Genomic DNA, 27,903 nt, shown 5'->3' with positions numbered 1-27,903 from the left:
AAGCAGTGGTATCAACGCAGAGTACTACAAATCATCATCAATTTATTATCGATGAAACACACTTTAACGATCAACACATTTAACAAGGTACGGATAAAATTTTTCTTTCCACTTCGTACAATCGACACTTTCGATCGCTCTTTGCTCTCCAGTTGCATACTCTATTATTGCATCTGCATCTCTTGATACTAGAACGCTCGACAGACAGCCGCGTGTTTGATATTTGTTTTTCAACCAATTTTACACTCCTATATTTCTCTCCACGTGTTTACGCGTTTGAGCGAGACGCTAGCCATATATTATAATACTCCTCTGTGCAATTGGAATATTATATATCGAGTAATGAAATGCCATCCAAATTATTAAACTGATGGTAATAAAATAGCTTGGAATGATTTACATGTATCGACATTTATCTAGTATATTATTCAATCGAGACATGTATAGTACTTCAAAATATTATATCACTATTGTACATGTAATTATTTTATCAATCTTACAACATTAATATTTATGCACGTTGCGGCGCGAGGTTCCGGGCACACGTCCATGTTGATACATGTGGGAGAAGACTCGACTTGATATTCTTTTTATCGATTATTATTGTTTGTTTGACCCTTGTTGACCATGCGTGGTCCGACAGCGGGCTCAACTTTTCTGTCGGCTAAAGGCCGAGAAGGATTAAGCGGGAGAGAACGAGTTGGAGAGAAAGAGAGCGAGGTACAGAGAGAGAGAGAGAGAGAGAGAGAGAATAAGATAGAGAATAAGATAGGTGGTCAAATTGGCGGAGAGTCACTTGGTCGTTATGGAAGTTAATCAATATATTTCCGTCACAAACTAAAACTGTTAATTACACGTTTATACTTTGCTCGTACGCGCAACTCTGGTCGACGGCCTACTTTTTCCCGGATTCCGGCTACCAAGCTTCTCGATCCACCCAGCGGGGGGGTGGGGATCCTGGAAGGCGACCGGGCATCGAGCAAAACAACATCCACACAATGGTCTCTTAAGTTTATCAAAACATCCCCACATCGAAATCCAAGGACATTTAGCCGAAGCGCGAACAATTATAAAGTCTTGTCCTTTGAAACGTATCGCTCGCGAACATTTGTAATACGTTTATTTGAAAGAAGCGAGAAATTAATTTATTTGAAATCTCAAGTTAATTATCTTACTTTTTATTTTTGAGCCTACATTATCATGTTTTCTATTTGATAACTGTTACTATACAAGTATTGTAAAGTAGAGAATGAAATTACATGTTTCGAACGAATTAATGCGTGTCATCGTGCAACGAAACTATTTTCATATTATATACACACGTGTATATATATACATATATATATATTTATATATATAGCTACTCTCTTGTTTCATCTATACTTGACTTGTTGCATACTTGCCGCGCTTTCCGCAAGCAACTAGAGACATTTGTTCCAGCAACGGAGAATGATCTTGTTTTCCAACGTTTACTGTGATCGCGTAATACACACACATATATATATATATACACACATGCACAGAGTATATATATACACGCGCACACGCACGCACACACACACACACACACACACGATACAATATACATGCGAATGTAAACGCATCGCGATGCGTCGGATAAAACATGTAGCGTTACAAAATATTTCTTTCTTAAAGTTCGAGATACATGTTTGGATCGAACAATGATTCATGCGCAACTCGTGTGTCTAATAAACGGCGCATCATCGCGATATAAAAACCAACATATCACACATACGCACGCACGCACGCACTATTTACAACAAGAGCAACTTATTAACATATGAGGGATAAATCATTTATACAAACATGTCAACTTTATCGCAGAAGATTGCGAAGCGTCGCAATCTCCCGCTCGTGCCGCTCGTTAAAGCGCGGCGACGCCTCTCCGGCGGCCAGTCGCGCGAGTCGTCCCATAATATCTCGAACGCGATAATGGGCGAAAAGGCCCAGGTTGGCCTTCCGAAACATGAACCACGTTTTAAAGTTCGTGGCGTTGGAGATAAGGAGCGCGTGCCTCAGCAGGACCTCGTCGTGTGCCACCATAAAACGCGCCTGCCGCACGATCTTCGTTTTCGCGCATTTCGGCCGAGGAGGCCTCCTTACCCCTCCTCTAGTCGCGCTCGCGTCCGACGGCGCTCATGACGAAGACGTTTGAGGTCGACGACGCTCCTGTTCCTCCTCCTCCTCCTTCTCCTCCTCCACCTCCTCCGAGCCAGTCTCGACAATAGTCGGTAGAGGCGGCCTCTTGCGCGGACGACTGAGGTGCGGCGACGACGACGATGACGACAGCGGCGGCGGCGGCGGCGGTGTTTGGTCCCGCGACGTGCCAGGAATCGGTTCGCGGCTTCTCGTCGGTCGCGAGGACGATGCAGGCGGCGGAGGCGGCTCCAGCGGCGATGTTGCGGGCGTAAGAGGCGACAGTGCGTGCACCGGCGGCGGTGGTGTTTGACACGAAGGCGTCACCCATCGCGACTCCACATCCTCCTCCTCCTCTTGCGCTGTCAGCAGCTGCGTTGGCAGCCGCGGTGCGGGCCTCGGTCGCTTCTCGCGGCCCGCCTGTTTCGCGGCGAATCGAGCCAGACGCATCTTGTCACGCGCTCTCTTGACCGTCAAACGTTCCCGTTGCGCGAACTTGTTGTCGTCGTCGTCGTCGTCGTCGTCGTTGTCGTCGCGCGCGATGACGACCCAGTGGTTGAGCTGGGTCTGGGCGTAGAGGAAGCGGAACGGGAACACGCGAACGTTTCGACCGCGGCGCGCAGTCGTCGCTCCACCTCCTCCCCGTCCCGAGGCCAGCGGAGGCTGGCGCGAACCACGTTCGCCATGGTGGTTTCCGGCCTGGTCGCCATCGCGCGCAACACCACGTCGGCCGTCACGGTCTTTATTATTTTAACCGTACAATTTACCGTACGGTCGGCGTACATGGCCAAGAATTTGGCCATGCCGAACGTCGACGCTCGCCCACTCTCCGTCGCCGCGTTCGCGAGCTCGTTCACGAGCTGCGCCTGATCCAGGCCGTTCTGCGCTGGCTGGCTGAGGCCGCAGCACCGCGTGTACGCCCACACGGCCACGCACACCTCGAGATACACGGCGGCGTGCTCTGGCGCGTTCATTTCACGCGGCATGCGTCGCTGTATCTCCGCGACGTGCCGCACCGCCTCGGACACGTCGTTTGGCAGACGCGAGGCGTGGAGGGGCACGTAGGCGTCGTCCCACTCCGCGTCGACGCCCAGCTCGGCGCACGAACGGAGACGCGCGACCCCGGCTTGCAACGACGCGGCCTCGCTCCCACCCACGAACACCGTTCGCATGAGGCCGTAGTTGTAGCGGGTGCTACGGCCGTGCACGAAATACAGGAGGCGCAGTTCGGCGCGCGCCACTTGCGCGATCGCGTGGCGCTGCGGCCACGCGAGATTATCAGCGCAAAAATCTGCGTCGTGGACGCAGCGCCTTATCGTGGCGAGGTCCGCCCCGACCGTCTGGTCGAAGTGCTCCGGCCACCCCGACACGCGCGTGATGAGCCGACGCGCGAGCAGTTCGCTCAGCACGAGCGTCGGCTCGCCGGGCGCAAAAACCCGCAGTCGCTCCACGGTGCCGGCGATCGACTCGTGTCGCGTCGAGTCGAACGTCGTCACCTCCTCGATGCGAAGCGCGTGGCCGCGTCGCGCGTAATTTATTGTGTACGCGCTTATATCGCGCACATATTGGCGCGCGTCGTCGCGCAGTTGTTTATATCTTTTGCCGCCACCCTCGGCATAATAACCGCCGGCCACCAGGTAGGAGGGCAGTTAGCCCGAGTCGCCCGGCCGCGACATTTTCGTCGACGCGTTATAACACTGCGCAAAGGTGATGGCGTGCTCCTCGCGTGGCGGCGAGGCATGACGGCAAAAATATCCCAGGTCGGCCAAATGTCCCGCGCGAAATCGGTCCATCTTATCGTCCAAGCGGACGCATCCGCGAAACATGGCCGCGAGCGACTCATAATCGCGGCGGACGCGCCCGCTTAGGCGAACCAGCAGCGCCTGGTCCGCTGCCTCGCACCGCAGTGTGTCGGCGCGGTGGACTTGAACGACGTCCACGTGGGGGTAGTCCACGTTGACGATGCGCGACAGGAGCGCACGCGCGGGCTCCTTTCCCAAGCGCAACCCGTGCTGCGCCACGTAGAACCGCGCGTACGATATGCCGCACGTCTCGCGCAGATCTCGCGACTGGATGGTGGCGGTCAGATGACGGGCGAATCGCGCGAAATCCGCTTGAAAAATCGTAAAGTTACGCTCGACGTCATGCCGAGCGTAACTCACCCCACCGCGGGCCGACTCGCAATCCGCGTCGAGCAAGCTGGCTGCGCGCAGCACAACTTGGCGCACAAATGCGTTTGTGCACGCATCGAGGCGTCCCTCCACGTGCTCGGTCGCGCGTTGTTGGACGTCGCGCAAGTAGTCGGACTGCTCGTCGTATTGGAGCAGCAGAAAAAGTGTCCGATCGTCCACCGACGCGAGCCTGACCTCGGAGAACGGACGATCCTCCCGAGCGTTGACGTCACCGGTTAACGCCAATCCGTGCCGTTGCCGCTCCTCCGTTACGTCCGCGGAACGCGGAAACTGCGCTCGCGCCTTTAAATATCGCGTCAGTTTGATATTTTCGCAGCGCGCTATTCGCGCCGGACGCGTGTACAGCGAGGCGCCCACCTCGCAAGCGAAAGGCTCGATCGTCGAGCAACATACGAGGATGGAGTCGATGTCCTCGATTATACCGATCCCTTCCGCGGGGCCGATGCGTTCCACGGGCCGTGGATGCAGCGACCCTAGGACCCGCGCGCCGGCGGTTCTCGCGGCATCGTCGGCCATGTCGCGACGAACCTGACAAAAAGGACAAGATAGTGGATTATGTAAAACACTTGCAAACTATCACACGCACGCACACACACTCGCAAACACACACACGCAAACAAACGCACACGCACAAAATGTTAGACATACCTCGTGCGGCCCGACAATCTGCCGTAGAGTCCTAGAAGACCAACTGTCCAAGCTCGACGATCGCGAAACCTGAAAAAGAAAAAAGATTAAATTAGTTGACAGATACAATACACACACACACATACACACACACACACAAATGTGACGTGGTTGAGAGGGAACGATAAATTTAGGACTGGGAAGAAATGCGGAAAGAAACAGAGTGCGTCACGGGCTCGCGGAGCAGTCCTCTCCCTAACGGCGCCGTACCGCCGGGCGTTTCAATTCGGGGTCGCCTTCCCCTACCGACGACAGACCCTTGCCGGCATGGCGAGTCCTAAGGGATTCATCGGCCTCCCCCTGAAATCCCCTCCACCCGGTGGTTCACCCTTCCAGGACCGCCAGGGACCCATTCAAGTGTTCCTTTGGGTTTCGGGGAACATTTAAAAACAAGACATGTTAAAACACTGCCTCGCTCCTCCGAGTTCCCCCCGTATCGTCGCGTGGTTCGCGCACGCGGACGATCCCTTTTCCTCTACGCCAACTTACGGGGCGCCGTGAATATTTATAAATATTTATGAATATTTATAAATATTCACGGCGCGGTGGTCGGACCCTGGAGAGGAACGAGGTTATCAAGTGGTGGGTGGTGGCGAATCTAAATTAATTATGTAGCCGCCGCGCACTCATTTACCCTTGTTATAATATCTGTCGCGAGACGACGATCTGGCCGGTGGTTTCCCTGTCTAGGGAGAACCTGGCGGCGCACCGGCGGACGGCGACCCCTCTCGCACCACAGATGAGCCCTGAGGATGATAACAAGATGCCGGGCTTTATTAAAATATAAGGATAGATAGACACGCGCGCGACAATCTAACGGAATAAACTCTATTTACCTCGACGGGGTCTCCTCTGTCGCGCGCCTCCAAGGATGCGTGTGTACCGCAGAAAAATCCGAGAAACGAGACTCGAGACCTGTAAACGAAACGCGCGAGATGATTCATTCGTATTCACGATGATAATAATGATCCTGTTGGGCATAATGATCAGCTACTTACCAACAGCGGCCTTGGTCGCTGCCCAAGAAGCGTCTTGAGAAAGACGGATTTAAATATCCGAGATGTATCACGTGGATAATATCTGAAAAGAAATAAAATATTATATAAAAATAGATTCTCGTATTATAATTTTAACACGAAGAGGGAGAGAGAGAAGGGGAGGGAGAGAGAAGGGGAGGGAGAGAGAGAGAGAGAGATCGAGAGAGAGATCGAGAGAGAGATCGAGAGAGAGATCGAGAGAGATCGAGAGAGAGATCGAGAGAGAGATCGAGAGAGAGAGATCGAGAGAGAGATCGAGAGAGAGAGATCGAGAGAGATCGAGAGAGAGATCGAGAGAGAGATCGAGAGAGAGAGATCGAGAGATCGAGAGAGAGAGAGAGAGAGAGAGAGAGGGGGGAGGGAGGGGGGAGGGAGGGAGGGAGAGAGGGAGGGAGGGAGGGAGGGAGGGAGGGAGAGGGAGAGAGAGAGAGAGAGAGAGAGAGAGAGAGAGAGAGAGAGAGAGAGAGAGAGAGAGAGAGAGAGAGAGAGAGAGAGAGAGAGAGAGAGAGAGAGAGAGAGAGAGAGAGAGAGAGAGAGAGAGCTTATATTTATTAAGAGCGCTCTGAGACTACGTCCCCTCAAGCGCACAAAAAACAGATTACAAGCAAAGTAGTATAAAAGATTTCATACACCATGTGTCGCGTCACATGATTCGCTCTCACAGATAATACAATATATGGACGAATGAGACAATGAATAAATAAATGTGTGGCATGTACGTCTCGCAACCTCGCACATGTATCTCTGTGTGTAGTGAAATAGTATATATGTAGTGAAATAGTATAATAGTATAATATAATGGAAAGGTAAAAATAAAAATAAATATTTGGGTGAAATGTGCGTTTGAGAGATGAAAGATGAAAGATGAAATGGTGAATATAGTGAGAATTATAGTATAGACGAGATGAGGCGGAAGCAAAAGTTACAAAAAAGTCGTACTGAACAAGTGTTCATAGAGTTTGCTTTTGAAGTCATTGATAGTTCGTGCCCCCCGTATTTCAGACGGCAAGTCGTTCCATAGCCTGGATGCGCTGGATCTAAAAGAGCGTTTGTAGATTTCAGTTCTGCACAAGGGCAGGGTGAGTAAGTCCCCTGAAGCTCGCGTGGTTCTCAGTGCTGTTGTAGATTTGAAGGCCAGTTCGTTATATGACACGTGGCTCTTGTGTGCATATTATATTGAAGAGCTGGCATCCAATGAAGTACTTTCTTCTGGCTTCACTCTTGAGCTGGCGAAGTTCTCTATAATGCGGTGTTATATGCTCATCCCATCTTGCGTTAGACACGAATCTAATGCAGGCATTCATTGCTCTGTAAAGCTGCATGGTCTGTTGATCCGTTATGTCAGTTAGCGCCGCACAGCAGTAGTCCAGGTGCGGAAGAACCAGTGAGATGATTAGGTGCAATCTGAGCTCAGTAGGTAGCAGGTGTTTAGACAATTTAAGCTGATATAATTTCGTACGTACTTTTTTGACGACATTTTGAACATGAAGATTCCATGACAATGTGTTGATGATAGTTACTCCGAGATACTTGATGCTGGATGAGAGTTTGATAGCCTGTTCATTGATGCTGAACGCAGGCAGTGAGTCATATTCTATTGAATGTATTATACGTATCTGGCCGTACCAAAGATGATAGCTTGTGTCTTAGTCGAGTTGAGCGTGAGTCCATAGTTAGTGGCCCATTGAACAATGGAACCGATATCATTGTTCACCTTCAGAAGTCCGTTTGGTAGATCAGCTGGCTCACAATGGTAATAGATTTGCAGGTCGTCCGCGTAGAAGTTGTGCTTGCAATGTTGTAAGACCTTGCTGATATCTGCCACGTATAGGGTGAATAAGAGCGGTCCAAGCACGGAACCCTGAGGAACTCCTGCAGTCAGGTGTACCAGAGATGAGATAGTGCCGTCAAACCCGTCTCTCACTGCTTGCGTTCTGTCACTCAAGTAAGAAGCAACCCAATCCAGAGGGATACAAGAGAGACCTAATGCTTTTAGCTTTTTAAGAAGGACTCCATGTTGGACTCTATCAAAAGCCTTGGAAAAGTCGAAGAAGATAGAGATGGTGACTCTTCTTCGATCGGCAGCTAGGCGAATATCATCAAGCATCCTTATAATACAGGTTTGAGTGGAGGAATTCCGCCTGTAAGCAAACTGGCATGGATCTAAGAGATCATTTCCTCTCAGATAATCCTGATCAAAAACTACTCTCTCCAAAACCTTCGAGAGAAACGGTAGAATGGAAATAGGCCTGTAGTGCTGCACCAAGGTCGGATGGCCAATCTTGGGAATGGGCGTTATGACTGCCGACTTCCAAACCGCAGGTACCACTCCATACATGAGAGAATAGTTGAGTATATGCTCGATGATTGGCATTATGTAAGGCAACACCATTTGAATGAGCCTGGATGAGATTCCGTCCAATCCCGCTCCACCCGACCTGTTGCGGAGTGCCCTCCGTATCTCGTCAGGCTTGACGTACTTGAAATAAAATTTGTTTTCGTCAAAGTCCACGCGTCCAAGATTACCTCCATCCGCCGCATCCCCAACAAGATCCCGAAAACCCATCCCAGCGTCTGCAAAGTACGAGTTCAGTTCTTCGACTGTATGTGCTAGTCTTCCGTTTAGATCTTTGGCTTTGATGAGACCCAGGTGTCTAAGTTTGCTCCAGATTTCGGCAGGTTTGTCCTTCTGACGGAAAAGGGTCAGATAATAATTCTTCTTGGCTGTCCTAATAAGATTCTGTACGTAATTTCTTTTAACTTTGAAAAGTTCATGATGTGTGATATTTTTCGTCCTCCTCCACACCCTTCTCGCGACATCTCTTGCATGCATTGCGCTACGTATTTCACCCGTAAGCCATGGTGCCGGGAGGTTCTTGAAGCGGATTTGTCTTAGCGGCGCATGTCTATTTAAACAGTTCAATAGTCTATCGTTAAAAATTAGCACCTTGCTCTCCATGTTCTCCAGTGACATCAGGTCCGACCAGTCAAGCTCGCTCACCTCCAGAAGGAAGTCTTCTTCATTGAAACCTCTGTAGTCCCGACATAGTACACGCCTCTCCCCTCGTCTCTCAACTTTTATGCCATAGATGATCTCAATGAGATCGTGCGCCGACAGGAAAGGCACAGCTGCTTTATCATAGTTGATGAGCTTATCAACATCATCAACCATGCACAGATCAAGGAAAGTGCTGGAGTTCATTAGGTGATGGGTGTTACCGTATGGCACTAGATGCATCCCGGACGTTGCAACAAAATTCTCGATCTGAGTGCTGTCAAACGTGCTGGTGTTCATGTCCGCGTTGAAATCGCCAAAAATCACAGCGTGTTGGTACTTGATCAGTAGATCCTGAAAGATGTCCATGAATTCATTGAGGTACCCGCAGTTCGGTGGTCGATAAACAACCGCGAGGAGTAATTTACACGCATTGCTGAAGATGATCTCCGCTGCGAGAAACTCCGGCTTACGATATTGCACGTCGGACGCAGATCTGTCCAGAACAACAGCACCAATGGAGTCCCTGATGCAGTGATGCAAGATTTCACGCGCGACAGCCACTTCGCAACAGCCATCTTGCAGTGGAGGGGGTAGGTCGGCAGCGCAGAGCGCACCGAAAAGATGAGAACCCTTGTCCTTCGAACATATGTAGAAGAGGACAGGTATATATCTTTTGTCTTATTTTCTTTTGATAGAATAGAGCTACGAATTTCGAGCAAATCCGGAATACTGGCGATAACGAGTAGGCGATGCGACCCAATATGCAAAAAGAAAATATAAAATATAAAAAATATATTTAATATTATAAAATAATATTAATAAAATTAATATATTTTAAACATAAATTAAGTAACTTATATTTAAAATTTTAATTAAAAATAATTATTAATTAATAATAATTATAATTAATAATTATAAGTATATTTTATATATAAAAATCCACTCTTGGCCAATATATACGCCTTTCTATTAAAAAAGATTGTTTATCTTTAAAGAAATAATTGTAATAAAATAATATTTTAATTTATAAATATTGTTTAAGATTTTATTCTTTTTATTCCCTATTTATTTTGTACTAATGTACGACGTACATATTGTTGCTCAACGGAAACCGCGAGAAGGTGGTGGTTTCTTCTGTCAAAAAATTTAAAATATTGTATATTGGGAAATGTATTTCAATCATTATATTCGGCTTCCCGACGAGACGTGTTTACCTTTTTTGCGCGTGTTGATCGTTTTACCGCGCGTCTCGTCTTGTCAAGCAGCTCTCCAATCAGCTGTTTGACACAATAACAATCTAGCGACAGGTTTTTGACATTTATGTCTTCGAAATTCGTCGAGTCAGCTGTAGATCGTTTTACTATAAACATCTCTCGTTTTCGAGCAATTAGCTCTTGATCAGTATATATATTTCGCTTTAACAAATAGTATAAAGTAACGAAAAATGTGTGTTGAATTGACGAAGCCCCGAAAAGCTCGTAAGCGAAGTTTTGCAGAAGCTTGGCTTACAGACGACCGATACAAATCTTGGGTATGTAAAGTATCATCTGATAGTAGTCTTTATTTTATTGCAGTATATGCAATAAAATTTTTTCGTGCAATTCAACATACATATTAAGACATGCTGACTCCGCGTATCAACAAAATAATATTAAAAAGAATACATTATCATCTGATAATAATAGTAATGATAATGTTGAGATACCAATAAAAAAATCGCGTAAATCAATATTTAAAAAAGAATGGTTAGATATTGAAGAATTTAAACTTTGGTTGCGTGAAGTGCCACATGATGAAAGTTTATTTTTTTGTTTGATTTGCGATAAATCTATCGCTAGTAGTTTATCGCAAATCCATCGTCATGCAGAATCCAAAACACATATAAATATATATAAAAAATATCTAGAAAAAAATCAATGAAATTTAGAAGATTTAAATATGCAAAATAAATCTCTTTTGCCATTTAATGAGCGTGAAAAATCCGCGGAAATCAGATATGCAGCATTAATTGCTGATAAAAACATTTCTCATCAAAATGCAACAGAGATTCTTACATTTTTTCAACAAATAGGAGAAGATCCTGACGTATTGAAAAGCATGAGCATGAGTCGAACGAAATGTAAAAGCATTATTACAAACGTTTTGTGTCCGATTGAGACGGATCGTGTCGTCAATAAAATTCAAAATACAAAGTTTTCAGTTTTTATTGACGAAACATCAGACATATCTAATAATAAATGGATGACTTTTTTTGTCCGATACGTTGATTCGGAGACATTAGATGTTCGCTCGCAATTAGTCAAATTAATCGATATTGATGCCAAAGATTCAAGCGCAGAAAAGTTGTTTCAGGCATTTAAATGTGAAATGTGGAAACTGCAGATACCATTTCCAAATATTGTTGCCTTATCGTGCGATAACGCATCTGTTATGACAGGGAAATATTTATCGTTCAAAAAAAAGTTGGAAAAACTATGTCCACGTTTACTAACTTTAACATGCCCTTGCCACTCCGCTGCATTAGCAGCGCATACTGCATGTAATAAAATACCTGCGTATTGCAATGAATTTATAAAAAAAATTTCTAATTATTTGAACAGCAGCCCAAAACGTACAGCAATTTTCAGAGAATTTTGTGAATGTTTCCAAGAAACAAATCGCAAAATATTAAAATTATGTGATACACGCTGGCTGTCTCATTATTTATGTGTCGAACGACTTCTTGAATCTTGGGATACAATTAAATATTTTTTTTTCCCTTACAACCGAAATGGTTGTAAGGGAAAAAAAAAATTCTGGAGAATATCTACTGTCTATGATGAACAACGTAGAACTAAAAGCTTATTTTCTTTTTTTAAAATGTACTTTAAATTTCTTTAATGCATTTAATGCATTTTTTCAAGCATTAGAAACCAGAATTCATTTATTACAACCAAAATCCAAAAAATTTCTTTTCCAAATCTGCAAAAATTTTTTAAAAGAAGAGCATTTACAATCATTTTCTGAAAATATTGTATTCTCTCTAAAGGAGAATCAAAAAGATCTTAATGAAGTTACTTTGGGTTCAGAATGTGAGGAATATCTTAACGAATTACTACTGGAAAGTCACGTAGACATTGTTAAAATTATTCGAGAAAATTGTTTAACATTTTATGTGACTGCTGCAGAAGAAATTCGTAAAAGATTACCAATAAATGACACATTTTTATCACAATTAATAGTTTTTCAACCATTTGTAAGCTTATTTTATAATAGAGAAACATCATTCAATAACGTTTCTTTCGTCATTAAAACTATTAGCGGTTTTGATGAAGATGCTTTAAAAAAAAAATGGATTGCATTAGCATCAGATTTTACAATGGAAGAAAAACAAAGCCTCACTAAATCAAATTTTGATAATGCTTGGAAAGAAATTTTACAACGTCGAGACACCAATAATAATGCTAAATATCCTAATTTAAAAAATGTTATAAATACTATTAGATCGCTTCCAAATTCTAATGCCGATCCGGAGAGAATGTTTTCTCTTTTAAATAATGTAAAAACAAAAAAACGTAATAAATTTTCGTCGGCTTCTGTTAATGCTATTTGTGTATTTAAATCTGCATTAAAGATGAGGGGAGAAACAGCTATAAACATGCAAGTTAATGAAAAACATTTGTTTCTTATGTCGGCGGACAAATTATATGCTACTGCTGTAAAAAGAATAAAAATATTTTAAAGCTACATGCTGCAGACGCTGATGTTGCCGACATACCTGGTCCCTCGTCTTATTAATAATACATTTTATTTAAAAGACGTCATGCATATAAGCATGTAAGAAAATTGTGTATATAAATATATAATAAATATATATATATAAATAAATATATATATATACGTATACAATTATATGCATATATATATATAATATATGTATAATATATATATATATATATATATATATATATATGCATACAATGTAAACATATATGTATATATATACACACACACACATACACATAATATATTTATATGACGAAGTATATTGGGATGCAATTCACTTTTTATTAATTAATTATATATAATTGACTTTTTATTTCTTTTTTATTTATTTTATTAATTTTTTTATTAATTTTTTTTTATTTTAATTATTTATTTATTTTTATTATTTTATAATTTTAATATTTTTTTAATAATGACATTTCCCAATATACAATATTTTAATATTTTTGACGGAAGAAACCACCACCTTCTCGCGGTTTCCGTTGAGCAACAATATGTACGTCGTACATTAGTACAAAATAAATAGGGAATAAAAAGAATAAAATCTTAAACAATATTTATAAATTAAAATATTATTTTATTACAATTATTTCTTTAAAGGTAAACAATCTTTTTTAATAGAAAGGCGTATATATTGGCCAAGAGTGGATTTTTATATATAAAATATACTTATAATTATTAATTATAATTATTATTAACAAGGTAAAAGATTCAAACGCCAGTACTTATAAAATAAGGTTAAAGAAATTTTTAAACGACCAACAGGTTAGTGATAATAACCGCATTATCACTAGCCAGTTGGTCGTTTAAAAATTTCTTTAACCTTATAATTATTATTAATTAATAATTATTTTTAATTAAAATTTTAAATATAAGTTACTTAATTTATGTTTAAAATATATTAATTTTATTAATATTATTTTATAATATTAAATATATTTTTTATATTTTATATTTTCTTTTTGCATATTGGGTCGCATCGCCTACTCGTTATCGCTAGTATTCCGGATTTGCTCGAAATTCGTAGCTCTATTCTATCAAAAGAAAATAAGACAAAAGATATATACCTGTCCTCTTCTACATATGTTCGAAGGACAAGGGTTCTCATCTTTTCGGTGCGCTCTGCGCTGCCGACCTACCCCCTCCATTGCAAGATGGCTGTCGCAAAGTGGCCGTCGCGCGTGAAATCTTGCATCACTGCCCTGATGTAGAAGGCCACTCCACCTCCCCTCCTACCAACGCGATCATTCCTTATAAAATTATAACCAGGAATCTTTACCATGCAATCAGGAACCTCTGGTCTCAGCCATGTTTCCGATAGACAGATGATGTGGTATTTAGAGTCTCCAAAGTAGTGACTAAATTCGTCAAAGTGCGCCACCAAAGATTGACAGTTCGCATGACAGATTGACAGCCCATCGCATGCCTGTGTCCGTCTATCCATAGTTGATCATTTTAATCCTGTCAATTATTTTATCGCGAAGTATCGGGCAATTATCCGCGTCCAAGGCCGAATGAGATCTGTCGCTTGGAGATCCCCTCGATGTCCTCTTACAGTTGCCGCAGCAAGGAACCTCAGGTGTTCGTTTTTCATTATCGCAGTTCTTCATCTCATGAGCTTCCGAACAGTGCCCACAGACCGCCGCTGACTTGCAGTCCCTTGCAATGTGCCCGAAGGCCATGCACCTGAAGCACTGAAGAACCCTTATATGGTCTCCAAAATTGCATGCCGAAAAACCCAGGTATATCCGACCATTCTCAAGCAGCCGTTTTCGTATTCCAGGCATCACTTCGATAATGCAGTTTGTAAAGCTCTTGTTTGTTTTACTCTGATATCTGTGTACTAATTTGAATCCGTCATCACAGCACTCCCCGCCGAGATTCTGCGAAATCAACCCTTTTTGAATGTCCTCAGTGGTCATATAAGAGGGCACTCCACGTACGATTAGCCTCGGATTAATTTTTTCTCGCTCGATTACTTTGAAACCAGCACTCGTAAGATCTGGATGCGCTCTGATCTTCTCTAGATCCGGAGAGACGGCCTCGATTCGAATTCCATTATTCCTCAGGTCACTAATTCGGGTCACCTTTAGAGCGCATTCGGAGGGTTTGAGGATTCCGCACACAGTTTCCCTAGTGGCCTGCGACGATGTGCACCCCGTCGACTCATTTTTATCAGGTACAATGTCGAAGGACGTTGTCATTGGCACCTCGTAAGCGGCGCCACGTGAAACAGGTACCATGGGGGCCTTGCTTTTTGTTGCTGATGCATAGGTCCTCGCAGTATCAGCATTTAAATGCGTCGGCTGACATTCGCCACCCCTCTCGCTAAGAACCTCCCTGAGAGCGCCCTTTATCGCCTCGATCTTTTCGGGCGAACTCTCCTCCAAAAGGTTAGTGAGTGCCGAAGCTGCCTCAAAGAACGACTCCTTGCAGAGACGGAGAGTGGACTCAATTTGATTCTTCCTATCTGCAGTTTCCTTGCTAGACAGGAGAATTCTCATTACGTTGTCGTACTGTTCATTAATCGACGATTTCAGGGCATTAATTTTAGTGAGATCTAAGCTACCTCTCGAAGATACGCTCCTGTCCGACTTGCCAGACAAGGATAGTTGCGAAGGCCTTTTTGGTAATGTTTTCCTCTCGCTTGTTTTGTCAACAATAGGGTCGATGCCCTGCCGCGCGCCGCTTTGTTTTGACATCGCGACACGCGTCTGACGGTGACTCCAACTGTCTAATCTACTGTCGCTTAATCTTCTCTCTATGATTTAAGGAAAGATATAAGAGAAACTCTCACCCGTTGGATGCAGCGTGCAGGCAGAATTGAAGCAGCTCCCAACGAGACTGCTACTTAATAGTGATAGTTGTGATTGCTTGATGTGTGAATGTGGTATAATGCACTCGAAAAAGATAGAAATACGAGAGAGCGATACGTGCCACGACTAATCGACACCGTCGATCCCTCGAGAGAGAGAGAGAGAGAGAGAGAGAGAGAGAGAGAGAGAGAGAGCAAACCAACCATATAACCACCGCTCGACACACTTACCTCAGACGCCTGCGAAGGCTTGCCGAAAGCGTCTTGAAAAAGACGGATTGTTCTAAAACACTGAAGAACACAGATAACTACACGGAATATCGCGAGGATAATCTGAAAAGAGGAAAAAAATTATATCAATACGCCTGAAATGTGTACAAACGGCAACGGGGCATACGAGCCTGAACCGAACAACCGAGAGAACGGTCCCTCTCGGTCCAGACACGTATCCCCGTCGACGGTAAGAAGATACCGGGCGCGATTGGGAAGACTTGCGGATATATAGTCGAGTATAGATCCTGCGCAACTAGCTTTTTATGCTCTAGAATTGATAGACTTATTTTTCATATGTTAGAAGCAAATATTGCATTTTAAGATATTGAAATAGCCAGTTTTGGAGCCGATATAATTTTTCTACAGCCTTGTATCAATGAGAATAAATGTAAAGTCGCGTCCAGATCCCGCGCAAGTACCTGTATAATCTAGAATATTGCAAGAATCATTTTTCATATTTTAGGAGCAAATATTGCATTTTAAGATATTGAAAAAGCCAGTTTTGGAGCTGATAATATTTTTCTACAGCCTTGTATCAATGAGAATAAATGTAAAGTCGCGTCTACATCCCGCGCAAGTACATGTAAAATCTAGAATATTGCAAGAATCATTTTTCATATTTTAGGAGCAAATATTGAAATTTTTAACTATTATATTGTTAAAAAATGGCAGTAATTTAATCGACTAATTGTTGCAAAATTCAGTTTTATTTTTCACAAGGTTTCGACCGGGGGTTACGGTCCTTATCAAGTGTGCTGTAATATACATTTACAAACATGATTAAAGGAGTAGAGTGAACATAATAATATGTAACGATACTCCCGTTACCCGACCGAACACCGTGCGGAAGGCTGCGCCCGGCAAACACCGGCCGGGCGATGCAGCGGGCGCAATGCGCCATCATTTATTAAATACACACGAATCGGGCCAATTATTCAAAATCCGTACGGCGTACCGAAAACCACGACGTCACGAAAATACCCGAGCGCTACCGAAGACGCGCGGAAATTCCCGAACGCGAAGCCGGGACGCTTAAAAAGAGCGATTCGAGGCGAGAAAGCTCATTCCGGTCCCGATCCGCTCTCGAGCACACATCCCGAACCGATTCCAGAATAAAAACACGAGTAAGCCGCAAATAACGGGGGCGGGTGTACTCTGCCTCCGGTGGGTGTTCCCACCTAGAAAGCGCTCTAGTGTCTTCCGTCTTCTCTCTCTGTAAGCATATGACCAAAGGGTCGGGTGTGCCCGGTCTCTACCGAGAGTTCTCGGTTAGCGGACAAACGCTGACGTCCTTCCGTACCCCGGTTCCGGCAATCAGTCACAAGGTAGGGAGTTCCCCGCCTTGGACGGGAGTTCCCGTCGCCGGTCACTATCCTCCGCGCAACTATATCCTTACACGCGGACGCGAATCGCGATTCGCTAAAGAGCCCGCGTATAATCCCGCGCGGCTTTCGAGATATATCGAACGCTCTCTCGGGCGCGAGAGAGAGTCCGCGTAGAAAAACGCGAATTCCGGAGCCACGCACTCGGCCCCGCCGCGCCCCGCTTCCTGCGCCGTCACTGTTCGCCACAATAACATAAACACGCGTGAGCTAGTGGCCCTTTAAAGTATAGCTACCCGAGCCTAGGGGCAATAACCTCGCGATTGAAAACATATGATCGCGCCTCTCTGTATCGATATTATATCGCGGATTTTTGTATATTATTTAGCCGAAGCGTTTACCGCATTAATTCTGTTAATTGTATTATTGTTATATCGCGGATTTTTGTATATTATTTAGCCGAAGCGTTTACCGCATTAATTCTGTTCTTTTAATTGTAGTATTGTTATATCGCGGATTTTTGTACATTATGTAGCCGAAGCGTTTACCGCATTATTTCTGGTAATTGTATTATTGTTATCTCGCGGATTTTTGTGCTGTATTTAGCCGAGACGTTTCCCGAATTATTTATGTTAATGGTATTATTATTATATCGCGAGTTGGTCTCTTATATGGACACCAAACGGACGAAACATTAATTTCTTTTGTGTCTTTTGAATAAACAGTTTAGTAAGTTAAAGATTAAATCATCGTCTTGTGTTTTCGCCTGAACCGTTTTCCCCGAACCTTGTGATCCCGACTGAGCGCAGTCCGGCCGTATCGGAAAGAAAACGGTACGTTACAAATAAACATGACGATAATATGGTAATTTTTTAATCTACTCCTTTATTCACACTTGTAAATGTATATTACAGCACACTTGATAAGGACCGTAACCCCCGGTCGAAACCTTGTGAAAAATAAAACTGAATTTTGCCACAATTGGTCGATTAAATTAATGTCATTTTTTAATTTTCATCTGGTGATCTTGCAATTTGATATCGCTATTATATTGATGTTTTGGAAATGCTGTTGTTCGCATACGCGGCCTTGTATATCGATCGGAGCAGATCTAGAATTGCGTCTAGATCCTGCGCGCAAATATACAAATATATATATTGTAATATCTCTATTTCTGACTTTTGGACGAAATATTGAATTCTGGAAATCTGCTTGTAAACACGTTCTCGAGCTGACATTATTTGTACATGGTTTTGTGTCGATGGGAGCGGATCTAGATTTGCGTCAAGATCCTGCGCGACTAGTGTGTGTGTGTGTGTGTGTGTGTGTGTGTGTGTGTGTGTGTGTGTGTGTGTGTGTGTGTGTGTGTGTGTGTGTGTGTGTGTGTGTGTGTGTGTGTGTGTGTGTGTGTGTGTGTGTGTGTGTGTGTGTGTGTGTGTGTGTGTGTGTGTGTGCGCGGTGTCGTATAACCCGTAATATCTCTATAGATTCATTTTTTACTTCAAGACCGAATACAAGAAGATTGCAACAACATTGCATAAACATTGTAAAATGTTGCTGCAGGATTGATGCAAGATTGCAGCAACTGTAAAATGTCCGCATTCAGAAATACATGGTTATATAACATTGCAGCAATAATGCAATTAAATTTATATGCAATATTACTATTGGATTAAAGGAAATCTGCCAATACATTATCGGACTAGATGTTCTACACCTAACGATAATTTTCGCGTGAATATATGTACATTTTTCGCTTAACAATGACTTACGTGCTGCTACTGTCGGTGATGCGGCGCATCTGAAGAGCTATTCTTTGCAAGCTATATATTCTCATAACTAAGTACAAGATGGACAGCATAGCGCCACATAGCGGTAAGCGAATGAACCCAAAAAGCACATTGTTTGCGGTATGTCGCTAACAGATTGGCACCAAATTCAATCAAAAGTATTGCGGCAGATTGACACGAACCGCGTCCGCATTGAGCATGTGTTTTGTCAGCAGATTCTGCTTACATAACACTTGTAGAGTAATCCTTGTTATGATAAACTGGATTATTTTAAGCAATACATGTATACGCACACACCTTTTTAACAAGACACATTATTTTCATATTTTTGAAATGTTACTGCAACATTGTTTAAACTAGATTGCAAATTCATGCCTAAACAATATTTCTCCAACATTGCAATTTGATGTACACTATTGCAATGTTGCTGCAAACTTGTGTGATGTATGAGAATAATAAAATTTTGAGATTTTATAACGAGATCCCTGAGCTCTTGTCGTTGGTATACAACCTTGTATCGATTAGAAACGATGTAAAGTCGCGTCTAGATCCCGAGCAAGTACTTGTTTTATCTAGAATATTGCAAGATACATTTTTCAGCTTCTAAGGTATAATTTTGAAATTTTCACGTATAATATTCATGCTTGAGACCCGTTATCACTCGCGTACAGCCTCGCGTCGATTAGAATAGATGCAAGGTCGCGTCTAGATCCGGCGCAACCAGGTTTTTATCCCCTAGAATTGCTAGATTCATTTTTCACCCTTCAAGGTATAATTTTGAAATTTTCACGTATAATATTCATGCTTGAGACCCGTTATCACTCGCGTACAGCCTCGCGTCGATTAGAATAGATGCAAGGTCGCGTCTAGATCCGGCGCAACCAGGTTTTTATCCCCTAGAATTGCTAGATTCATTTTTCACCCTTCAAGGTATAATTTTGAAATTTTCACGTATAATATTCATGCTTGAGACCCGTTATCACTCGCGTACAGCCTCGCGTCGATTAGAATAGATGCAAGGTCGTGTCTAGATCCGGCGCAACCAGGTTTTTATCCCCTAGAATTGCTAGATTCATTTTTCACCCTTTAAGGTATAATTTTGAAATTTTGTAATGTTTTCTAACTGTTATTATTGGAATACGCGGCCTTGTATCGATCAGAGTGGATCTAGAATCGCATCTAGATCCCGCGCAACGTGTGTGTGTACATTTGTGTGTGTGCGTGTGTGTGTGGGCGAGAGAGAGAGTGTGTGCGTGTGTGTGTGGGCGAGTGTGTGTGTGTGTGGGGGGGGGCGAGTGTGTCATACGTGAATATTAACGCAATTTCTTTTTTTTTTTTTTTCAAACTGGCTCTAGATATTATTGCGAGCAACTTGCAGCAGCAGCAGCAGCAGAGGATGTCGTACGAGATAAATGATTCCTTGACCTCGATATATATATATACAATATATATATATAATTAACTTGCTCAGGGGCGCAAAAGGCGCCGCGCGTGCGCGCCCACCTGACTCTATACAAGAGAGCAACGATTCCGCGCATCATACATGTCTGTGATTGTGCGTACTTGGCCAAGAGATATTATTAACACGTGTGTGTGTGTGTGTGCCAGTGTGTGCGTGTACACGAGCATATAAAAGACTGGATCGAAAGAAGGAGCGAACAAAGATTGAGGAAAAGATCTTGCTAGAGGTGCGTTGAGGCATGTTGATGCATTATTCTTTTACTTGTATTATATACGTGCATGTTACGATCGAGAACAATAGCTTGATCAATCGTGTATGATATAACCTCTAGATAATTGCGAGCTCTTGAGCATCGAGTTTCGCATCTAGATGTAAATTGCCATATTCTCAAACATTATAGGCCGATGATAGCGCCTTTTATTACATGTCTAGTATCTTGATAAATTTTTTTCTATTTTAATATTATATTAAATTTATATATATATACCTAGCAACTAGAAAGACCGAGATATATATATATATATATATATATATATATATATAGAGAGAGAGAGAGAGAGAGAGAGAGAGAGAGATCGAGAGATCGAGAGACATGTGTAATGCGCGTAAATCTAGATTACTCGATCTCCATCTCGTTCGATCTCTCTCTCGACAGTCTGTTCGCTTGCCCGTCCGTGTTTCCTAGTTTCGTGATATCATATCTCTCTTAGCAGGTGACATTGGCGCGTCATGCCCGACCGAGGCGGACGCAAGCGCGAGTGGCCCCTACTTGAGAGGGGCGGGGACGACGACGACGACGACGACGAGCGTCGTCCGCCGCCGATAAGGAGGGCTCGAATTGACGACGACGAGCTGCTACTGCTGCCGCCGAGTGGGAGGGGTGTGGACGCAGAGCTCGACGTTTGGGAGGAGGTCGAGGAGGTAGCTGACGACGGCGCTGCGGCAGCAGCGGCGGCGGATTTCTGGCGGGCCTGGTACGAATTGGTACATGTGCCGGGAGGTAAGTACTGGTACTAGTGTACTAGTACTAGTGTACTAGTACTAGTGTACTAGTACTAGTGTGTGTGTGTGTGTGTGTGTGTGTGTGTGTACTAGTGTGTGTATGAATAGTAACAATTGACTCGAGTAATTATATATATCTTGTTTGGTTGCTTCATCCCCCCCCCGGTTCCTTTATGCGCGCAGCCACGGAGAGACGAAGGGAGAGAGAGGAAGACGCGTTGATAATGTGGTACGAGGAGGAAGGTCTAGCGGCTGGATTATACGATGTAGAGGAGCATGTGGTGGAGGAGGAGGAGGAGGAGGAACAGGAGGTGGAGGAGGACGACGACGACGATGGTTTGGACGACGAACGACGCGAGCGAGACGATCGTGTAACAGGGGCAGCGGCGACGACGGCGGCTGCGGCCGCGGCGAATGCGGCGCGAGATCTCGAGCTTTTACGCGGTGAGCAACGAATCGAGGGAATCTCTCGTGACACGATCGTGTGTGTGTGTAGGTGTGTGCGTGTCTTGAGATGGCGCGCGGTACTAGGTTCTACATGTTTCAGGGTTCACAGAGGAAACGGCCTTGTCTAGGATGCGCCGTTTCATGTATAGATGGCTGGGCGGCGGCGGCGGAGGCGGCGGAGGCGGGGATGCCTGGATACCGCTCATGCAGCGGCTCGAGCAACAATTACGTCGACAGCAGCACATGCAGCAGCAGCAAGAAGAGAAGTAGAAGAAAAAGAACGAGGTTGGTTTCGCGCGCGCGCGCGCATTTCGACAATTACACGAAACGCTCTCGTGCGATCGCTCGATCTCTCTCTCTCTCTCTCTCTCTCTCTCTCTCTCTCTCTCTCTCTCTCTCTCTCTCTCTCTCTCCATCTCTCTCTCTCTCTCGATCGCTCTCTTGATTCTAATGCAGCCTTGTCGTCGTCGTCGTCGTCGGCGAGCACCGCTGGCATCACCACCACCATCTCCACGAGTGGTGGGCAGCAGCCATCGCCGATGCCACCGCCACGTTGGACGACAAGGTCATCGTCATCGTCGTCATCGTCGTCGTCGTCGTCGTCGTCGAATATTTAATAACATGCGAGAAAATGTATCTCGATCATGTATCTTGGAAAATGCAACATTAAATTCTCTAGTAAATTTAATGCTGCTTCATGCTTTTGATATCTATCCCAAGTTGTTGTCTCGAGTTTCCATGTATATCCTAGAGATTCTTCTTCTTCTTCTTCTTCACTCGCTCTCGATTCATCTCTCGAATCGTCTCTAGAGATTTCTCGTTTTCTGCCAAGTCGAACAATTATCATGTTAGACTCGAAATCTCGATTAATCTCCATCTCTCGTTCTCTCGATCTCTCGATCTCGTCATGTGCGTAACAAGATGAATGCCTATATACAAGGCAGTTACACCTACACCTAGACGCGCGCGCGCGTCAAGTTCTGCTCGATTTCTGCTACCGACTCGCTGCCGCACATCCATGTCGGCACACATGATTCGGCCAACATACTAGCCAACGCGTTCTGCTTGTTCAACAATTTTTCACAAGTCTCGTGTATTGCATGTCTGGTTTTTTTGCTGTCAATGACATGTAGCACCCACTCGTGATACCACTAGTACTAGTACTGGTACTAGTAGATGATGATCATGATGATGATGATGATGACCATGATGATGCTCTTGACGAGACGATAAGCTATCCGGATATATATATATATATATATATATATATGGTGGTCATGAACGCGGCTGACAACAGGGGGCTCTGGCGCGCGACTCGGATGACTCGGAACTGTCTCGGACTGGACGACGACGACGACTTGGAGGACGACGAGGCAGACGAGGGAGATGACGACGACGACGACGACGACGACGCGAAAGCAATCTCCCGATGCCGACAGATGGGTCGATAAAAATGGGGCAAGGCGGGTTGTCTGTCGCGCAACATGCCGTAAATGGCCCAAGTGCTCGATCGATCTCTTTTTTTTTGTTTTTTTTTGTTTTGTTTTCTCTGTCTCGATCTCCATCTCGTTCGATCTCTCTCTCTCTCTCTCTCTCTCTCTCTCTCTCTCTCTCCATCTCGATCTCTCGAGCGAGTCAACCTGACGTCCGTGTCACGAATCGTACAACTAGATCCTACTTGTTGGAAATATCGCAAGTCTTACTAGTACTAGTACTAGTAAAAGTGTCTAAAACTCGGCCAATCATCCGACTTGTCGTCGTCGTCGTCGTCGTCGTCGTCGTCGTTGTCCTCGTCCTCGTCGTCGTTCATGTCGTCAATTTCGTCGTCCACGTCGAAATCTCGACAGTCGCTGCCCGTCATACGCGGGGGAAGGGGCGGAGCCCCTTCCCCTGCACCCCCATCACCGCCGTGCCACCGAGTACTGGGGGGCTTCCCCCCCATCGGGGGGGCAGGGCCCCACCGAACCCCTCCCCCCTTGGACCCGCGCGCGCACAAGAGTGCGACGGACAGGCACGTGCGCGTACACGCCGACAGACTGTCGAGCGAGATCGCTCGAGAGATCGAGAGAGAGAGAGAGAGAGAGATAAATTAAAATTCAGCGCGTGTATAAATTTGAAACGCAATTTACATAATCCAAAGTATTATATCCCAGCAATTACACGTAATACTAGTATATACAAGCATGGAATCCTAGTAAGAATCCCAGTTACAAGAATCTGATCCGGTTAATCAAGTTTTCACTAGTACGAGTCGAAATATTTGATTTTCCTCCCATTTTCCATCTAGAGAGACTCTTCTCCAGCTCTGTGAATGTAATATCCGTCTAGTTGTATACATTTCTATTATATCAAGCTAGAATCCTCCAAACAAGAGTATTTGTACCACTCCAATCTTCTTATTTAAAGATTTGACAAAAATAACTTGAATTATTAAAATTTAGCGTGTGTATAAATTTGAAACGCTATTTCCATACTCCAAAGTATTACATCACAGCAATTACACGTAATACTCGCTCGTGTATTTTTTTTTTTTTTTTTTTTAAGTGGCTCCACCTGGATGCCGTTGGGGCCCCCCGTTGGACACACCACCACACACAGTGTGACTGACAGGCACATGCACGTACACGCGCACACACGGGCGCGCAAACAGACTGTCGAGAGATCGAGAGAGATCGAGAGAGATCGAGAGAGAGGATGGCGCGCGCACGCATCCGCGATGGTAGGATGGGGGCTATATATACGAGCCAAGGTCGCGCGGCAGCCGCAGTCGTTCCTCGGCAGCAGCGACGACGACAAGGACGACCCCCACCACCCCACCTCCCTACTTGGTGGGTTTCAAGACTTGTCGTCGTCGTCGGGTCGCTGTACGTCACAGCACCCCCACCACCCCCACCCCCACCCCCACCACCACCACTCCACCATCATCCCACCACCCCGCGTGACACTCGGACGGCGAGACTCGTGACGGGTCGTTACGTCACAGCCCCCACCACCACCGCCACCACACACACACACACATACACACACACACGGGGACGCGAACAGACTGTCAAGAGATCGAGAGAGATCGAGAGAGAGGATGGCGCGCGCACGCATCCGCGATGGGAGGGTGGGGGCTATATATACGAGGCAAGGTCGCGCGGCAGCCCCAGTCGTTCCTTGGCAGCAGCGACGACGACACAAGGACACACAAGTGAGACGACGACGACAAGGACGACGACAAGGACGACCCCCATCACCCCACCTCACCCTACTTGGTGGTGGTGGTGGTCTCCTAGGCTTGTCGTTTTCGGGTCGCTACGTCACAACCCCCACCACCACCCCCTCTCTGGCGACTTTTTGGTTGAGTCTTTTTTTGTTTAAACGAACGGCGCTGGGCGATGGAATGCGTTTACGCATACCCGGGTGGCCGGCCAACCTGGGCTATGTGGGACTCACCTATTAACCGAGACAGACATGTCTCGGAGACCGAGGCACCGCGCCATGGTTAGTCTCCCCGCGCAACCGAGTCGCGCTTATAATGCGCGGCCCGGATGTCGCGGTGATCCTAACCAAGGCCACAGCCAAGGCTAGTCCTACCCACTAAACCTACCGGGTCAAAGCTACCCCCTCTTCTGATTGCGATTGAGTTTGGGAGAACTGTTATGCACATTGCATTCCCAAACTCAATCCAGTAGCGCGCATTTACGCGCACTTCTCCCTTCGGCTTCCGTCCTGTAATGCCGATACGGCTTCCAGTTATCATTCGTACTATATATACATGCGCATACACACAGAGAGCAAATATTCACTACTCACTACACACACACACACACATACACATACATTATACACTCCCTCCCTGTTTCAGGCTTGCATCCGCTTTATGCGGGCGTGTCATCTTCGCTTCCTGCCGACGAAGGCTGAGACAGGATCTCACGAGCCTGCCTCTCCCGCTCGACAGTCTCCTTTTGAAGCATTACTGTCCCGGCGAACCGGGACAAAGCTTTCCAGGCCTCTCGACTTGCACAAATGGCCCGCACCATTGCTTCCAGAAACAGGTCCCGCCCAACCTCGTCTACCAGGGCCTCTCTCTCCGCGGACCATGCCTCGCATATTTGCAGGGTGTGCTCCGCGGTGTCTACCATATCCCTCGCGCAATGCTCACATAGCGGGGAATGCGTCTTACCTATCCGGTATAGGTAGGAAGAAAAACATCCATGCCCCGTCAAAAGCTGGGTGACATGGAATGTCATTCCTCCATACTCTCGATTCATCCAGCCCTCCCAGTTGGGGAGGATGGCGTCCCTTGTACGCTCTCCCGCAATGAGAAGTCGTTGCACATAGATCTCCCATTGCCTTCGTGTGATGAGAGCCTCTGCCTCCCTTACCTCGTCAAGATCGCTCTTTGTGCAATCGTTGCGCGTTCTCAACTCCGATGTCCTAATGTACACTCTCTTTCGCATTGCTGCTAAGAGGTGGAGGGGTGGAATCCTCGCCAACATCGACGACGCATCTAGTGACACCGTACGATACGCCGATATCGTTCTAATGTTAATCACCTTCAGTAGGCGGTCCAACATTTGTCTGTTCCTTCTGGAGGAGGTAAGAGCATCGCTCCATATGGGAGCCGCGTACAGTATGATGGATAGAATCACGTTTGCATATAACTTCCGCTTAATTTCTCCGGGGCCCCGTAGGTTCGGCATAAACCTACAGAGAAGCCTCTCATGGTCTTGGTTACCTTTTCCTCTGTGTACTCAAAGTGGGCCTGGAAGGTGAGTTTGTTATCCAGGAGTACCCCCAGGTACATCATGCTCGTCCGTGTCTGTATTACTTCTCCTCCCACAATTATTGTTGGGAGCTCAGCAAGTCTTTTCCGTCCGCAAAAGAGCACGGCCTCTGTCTTATGGACAGAGACCGAAAGTCCCAACCGTCTAATTCTGTTCAGAACTAGGCCCACTTGCAGATTCACCCTGGCTATGGCTGTATTGACGGTATCCGCCGTTGCCAAGACCAGGGTGTCGTCCGCGTAACAAATCGTCTCACACCCGTATTCGGTCCCCTCCTGCAATACACTATCATAACCGATATTCCATAAAGTTGGTCCCAGGACCGAGCCCTGGGGAACCCCAGCCATCATAGGTTTTTTGGCTTTCCGACCTCCCGGATCTATATGGGAGGGTCCCGTTAGCGCACGGTGCGATAGCCCACAGCCCGATAGCACACATATAATTTAATATAATTCCCGATAACCCACATCCCTTTAGCACACAGCCCGATAGCACACAATGCAAAAGGCGCATCATCCCGATAGCGCACAATGCAAACGGCGCATTGTTCCGATAGCACACATCCCGATAGCGCACGGTACGACAGCCCACAGCTCGATAGCGCACGGTGCGATAGCCCACAGCCCGATAGCGCACGGTGCGATAGCCCACAGCCCGATAGCACACAGGGAATGGGGGTGGGAGTGTGTGGGGGGTGAGGTGGGGGTGTGGGGGGGGGGGTGCTTCGGACCCGTGTGCTATCGGGCTGTGTGATATCGGGCTGTGGGCTATCGGGCTGTGGGCTATCGCCCCGTGCGCTATCGGGCTGTGGGCTATCGCCCCGTGCGCTATCGGGCTGTGAGCTATCGCACCGTGCGCTATCGGGATGTGTGCTATCGGGCTGTGGGCTACCGCACCGTGCGCTATCGGGCTGTTGGCTATCGCACCGTGCGCTCTCGGGCTGTGTGCTATCGGGATGTGTGTTATCGGAACAATACGCCTTTTGCATTGTGCGCTATCGGGATAATGCGCCTTTTTCATTGTGCGCTATCGGGATGATGCGCCTTTTGCATTGTGTGCTATCGGGATGTGTGCTAAAGGGATGTGGGCTATCGGGAATTGTGTTCAATTTTTCGTGTGCTATCGGGTTGTGCGCTATCGCACCGTGCGCTAACGGATCCCGCTCGATCTATATACTCTATGCA

At 45.7% G+C, this 27,903-nt stretch overlaps 1 protein-coding gene across 2 annotated transcripts; it reads right to left on the bottom strand.

Annotated features, from left to right (window-relative positions):
* Positions 1 to 7,069: 7,069 nt before the first annotated feature.
* Positions 7,070 to 9,706, bottom strand: LOC145933724 (uncharacterized). 2 transcript variants are annotated; one of them, XM_083033702.1, is made up of 2 exons: positions 9,497 to 9,706; positions 7,070 to 9,422 (listed from the first exon to the last, which is right to left on the bottom strand). In XM_083033702.1, the coding sequence occupies exons 1-2, from the start codon at positions 9,644 to 9,646 to the stop codon at positions 7,680 to 7,682; spliced, it is 1,893 nt and encodes a 630-aa protein (XP_082889828.1). In that variant the 5' UTR covers positions 9,647 to 9,706; the 3' UTR covers positions 7,070 to 7,679. The 2 variants fall into 2 exon arrangements, with proteins under 2 accessions (XP_082889828.1, XP_082889829.1); XM_083033703.1 differs by having other exon boundaries at positions 9,542 to 9,706.
* Between the last annotated feature and the right edge of the window lie 18,197 nt (positions 9,707 to 27,903).

The sequence above is a fragment of the Prenolepis imparis genome, unplaced genomic scaffold (assembly GCF_030444845.1).
Source record: "Prenolepis imparis isolate NDT839.2.m4 unplaced genomic scaffold, iyPreImpa1.0 SCAF_3, whole genome shotgun sequence".
Classification (NCBI taxonomy): domain Eukaryota; kingdom Metazoa; phylum Arthropoda; class Insecta; order Hymenoptera; family Formicidae; genus Prenolepis; species Prenolepis imparis.
The sequence above is the reverse complement of the archived record's forward strand: the minus strand, read 5'-3'. Positions and strand labels throughout refer to the sequence as shown.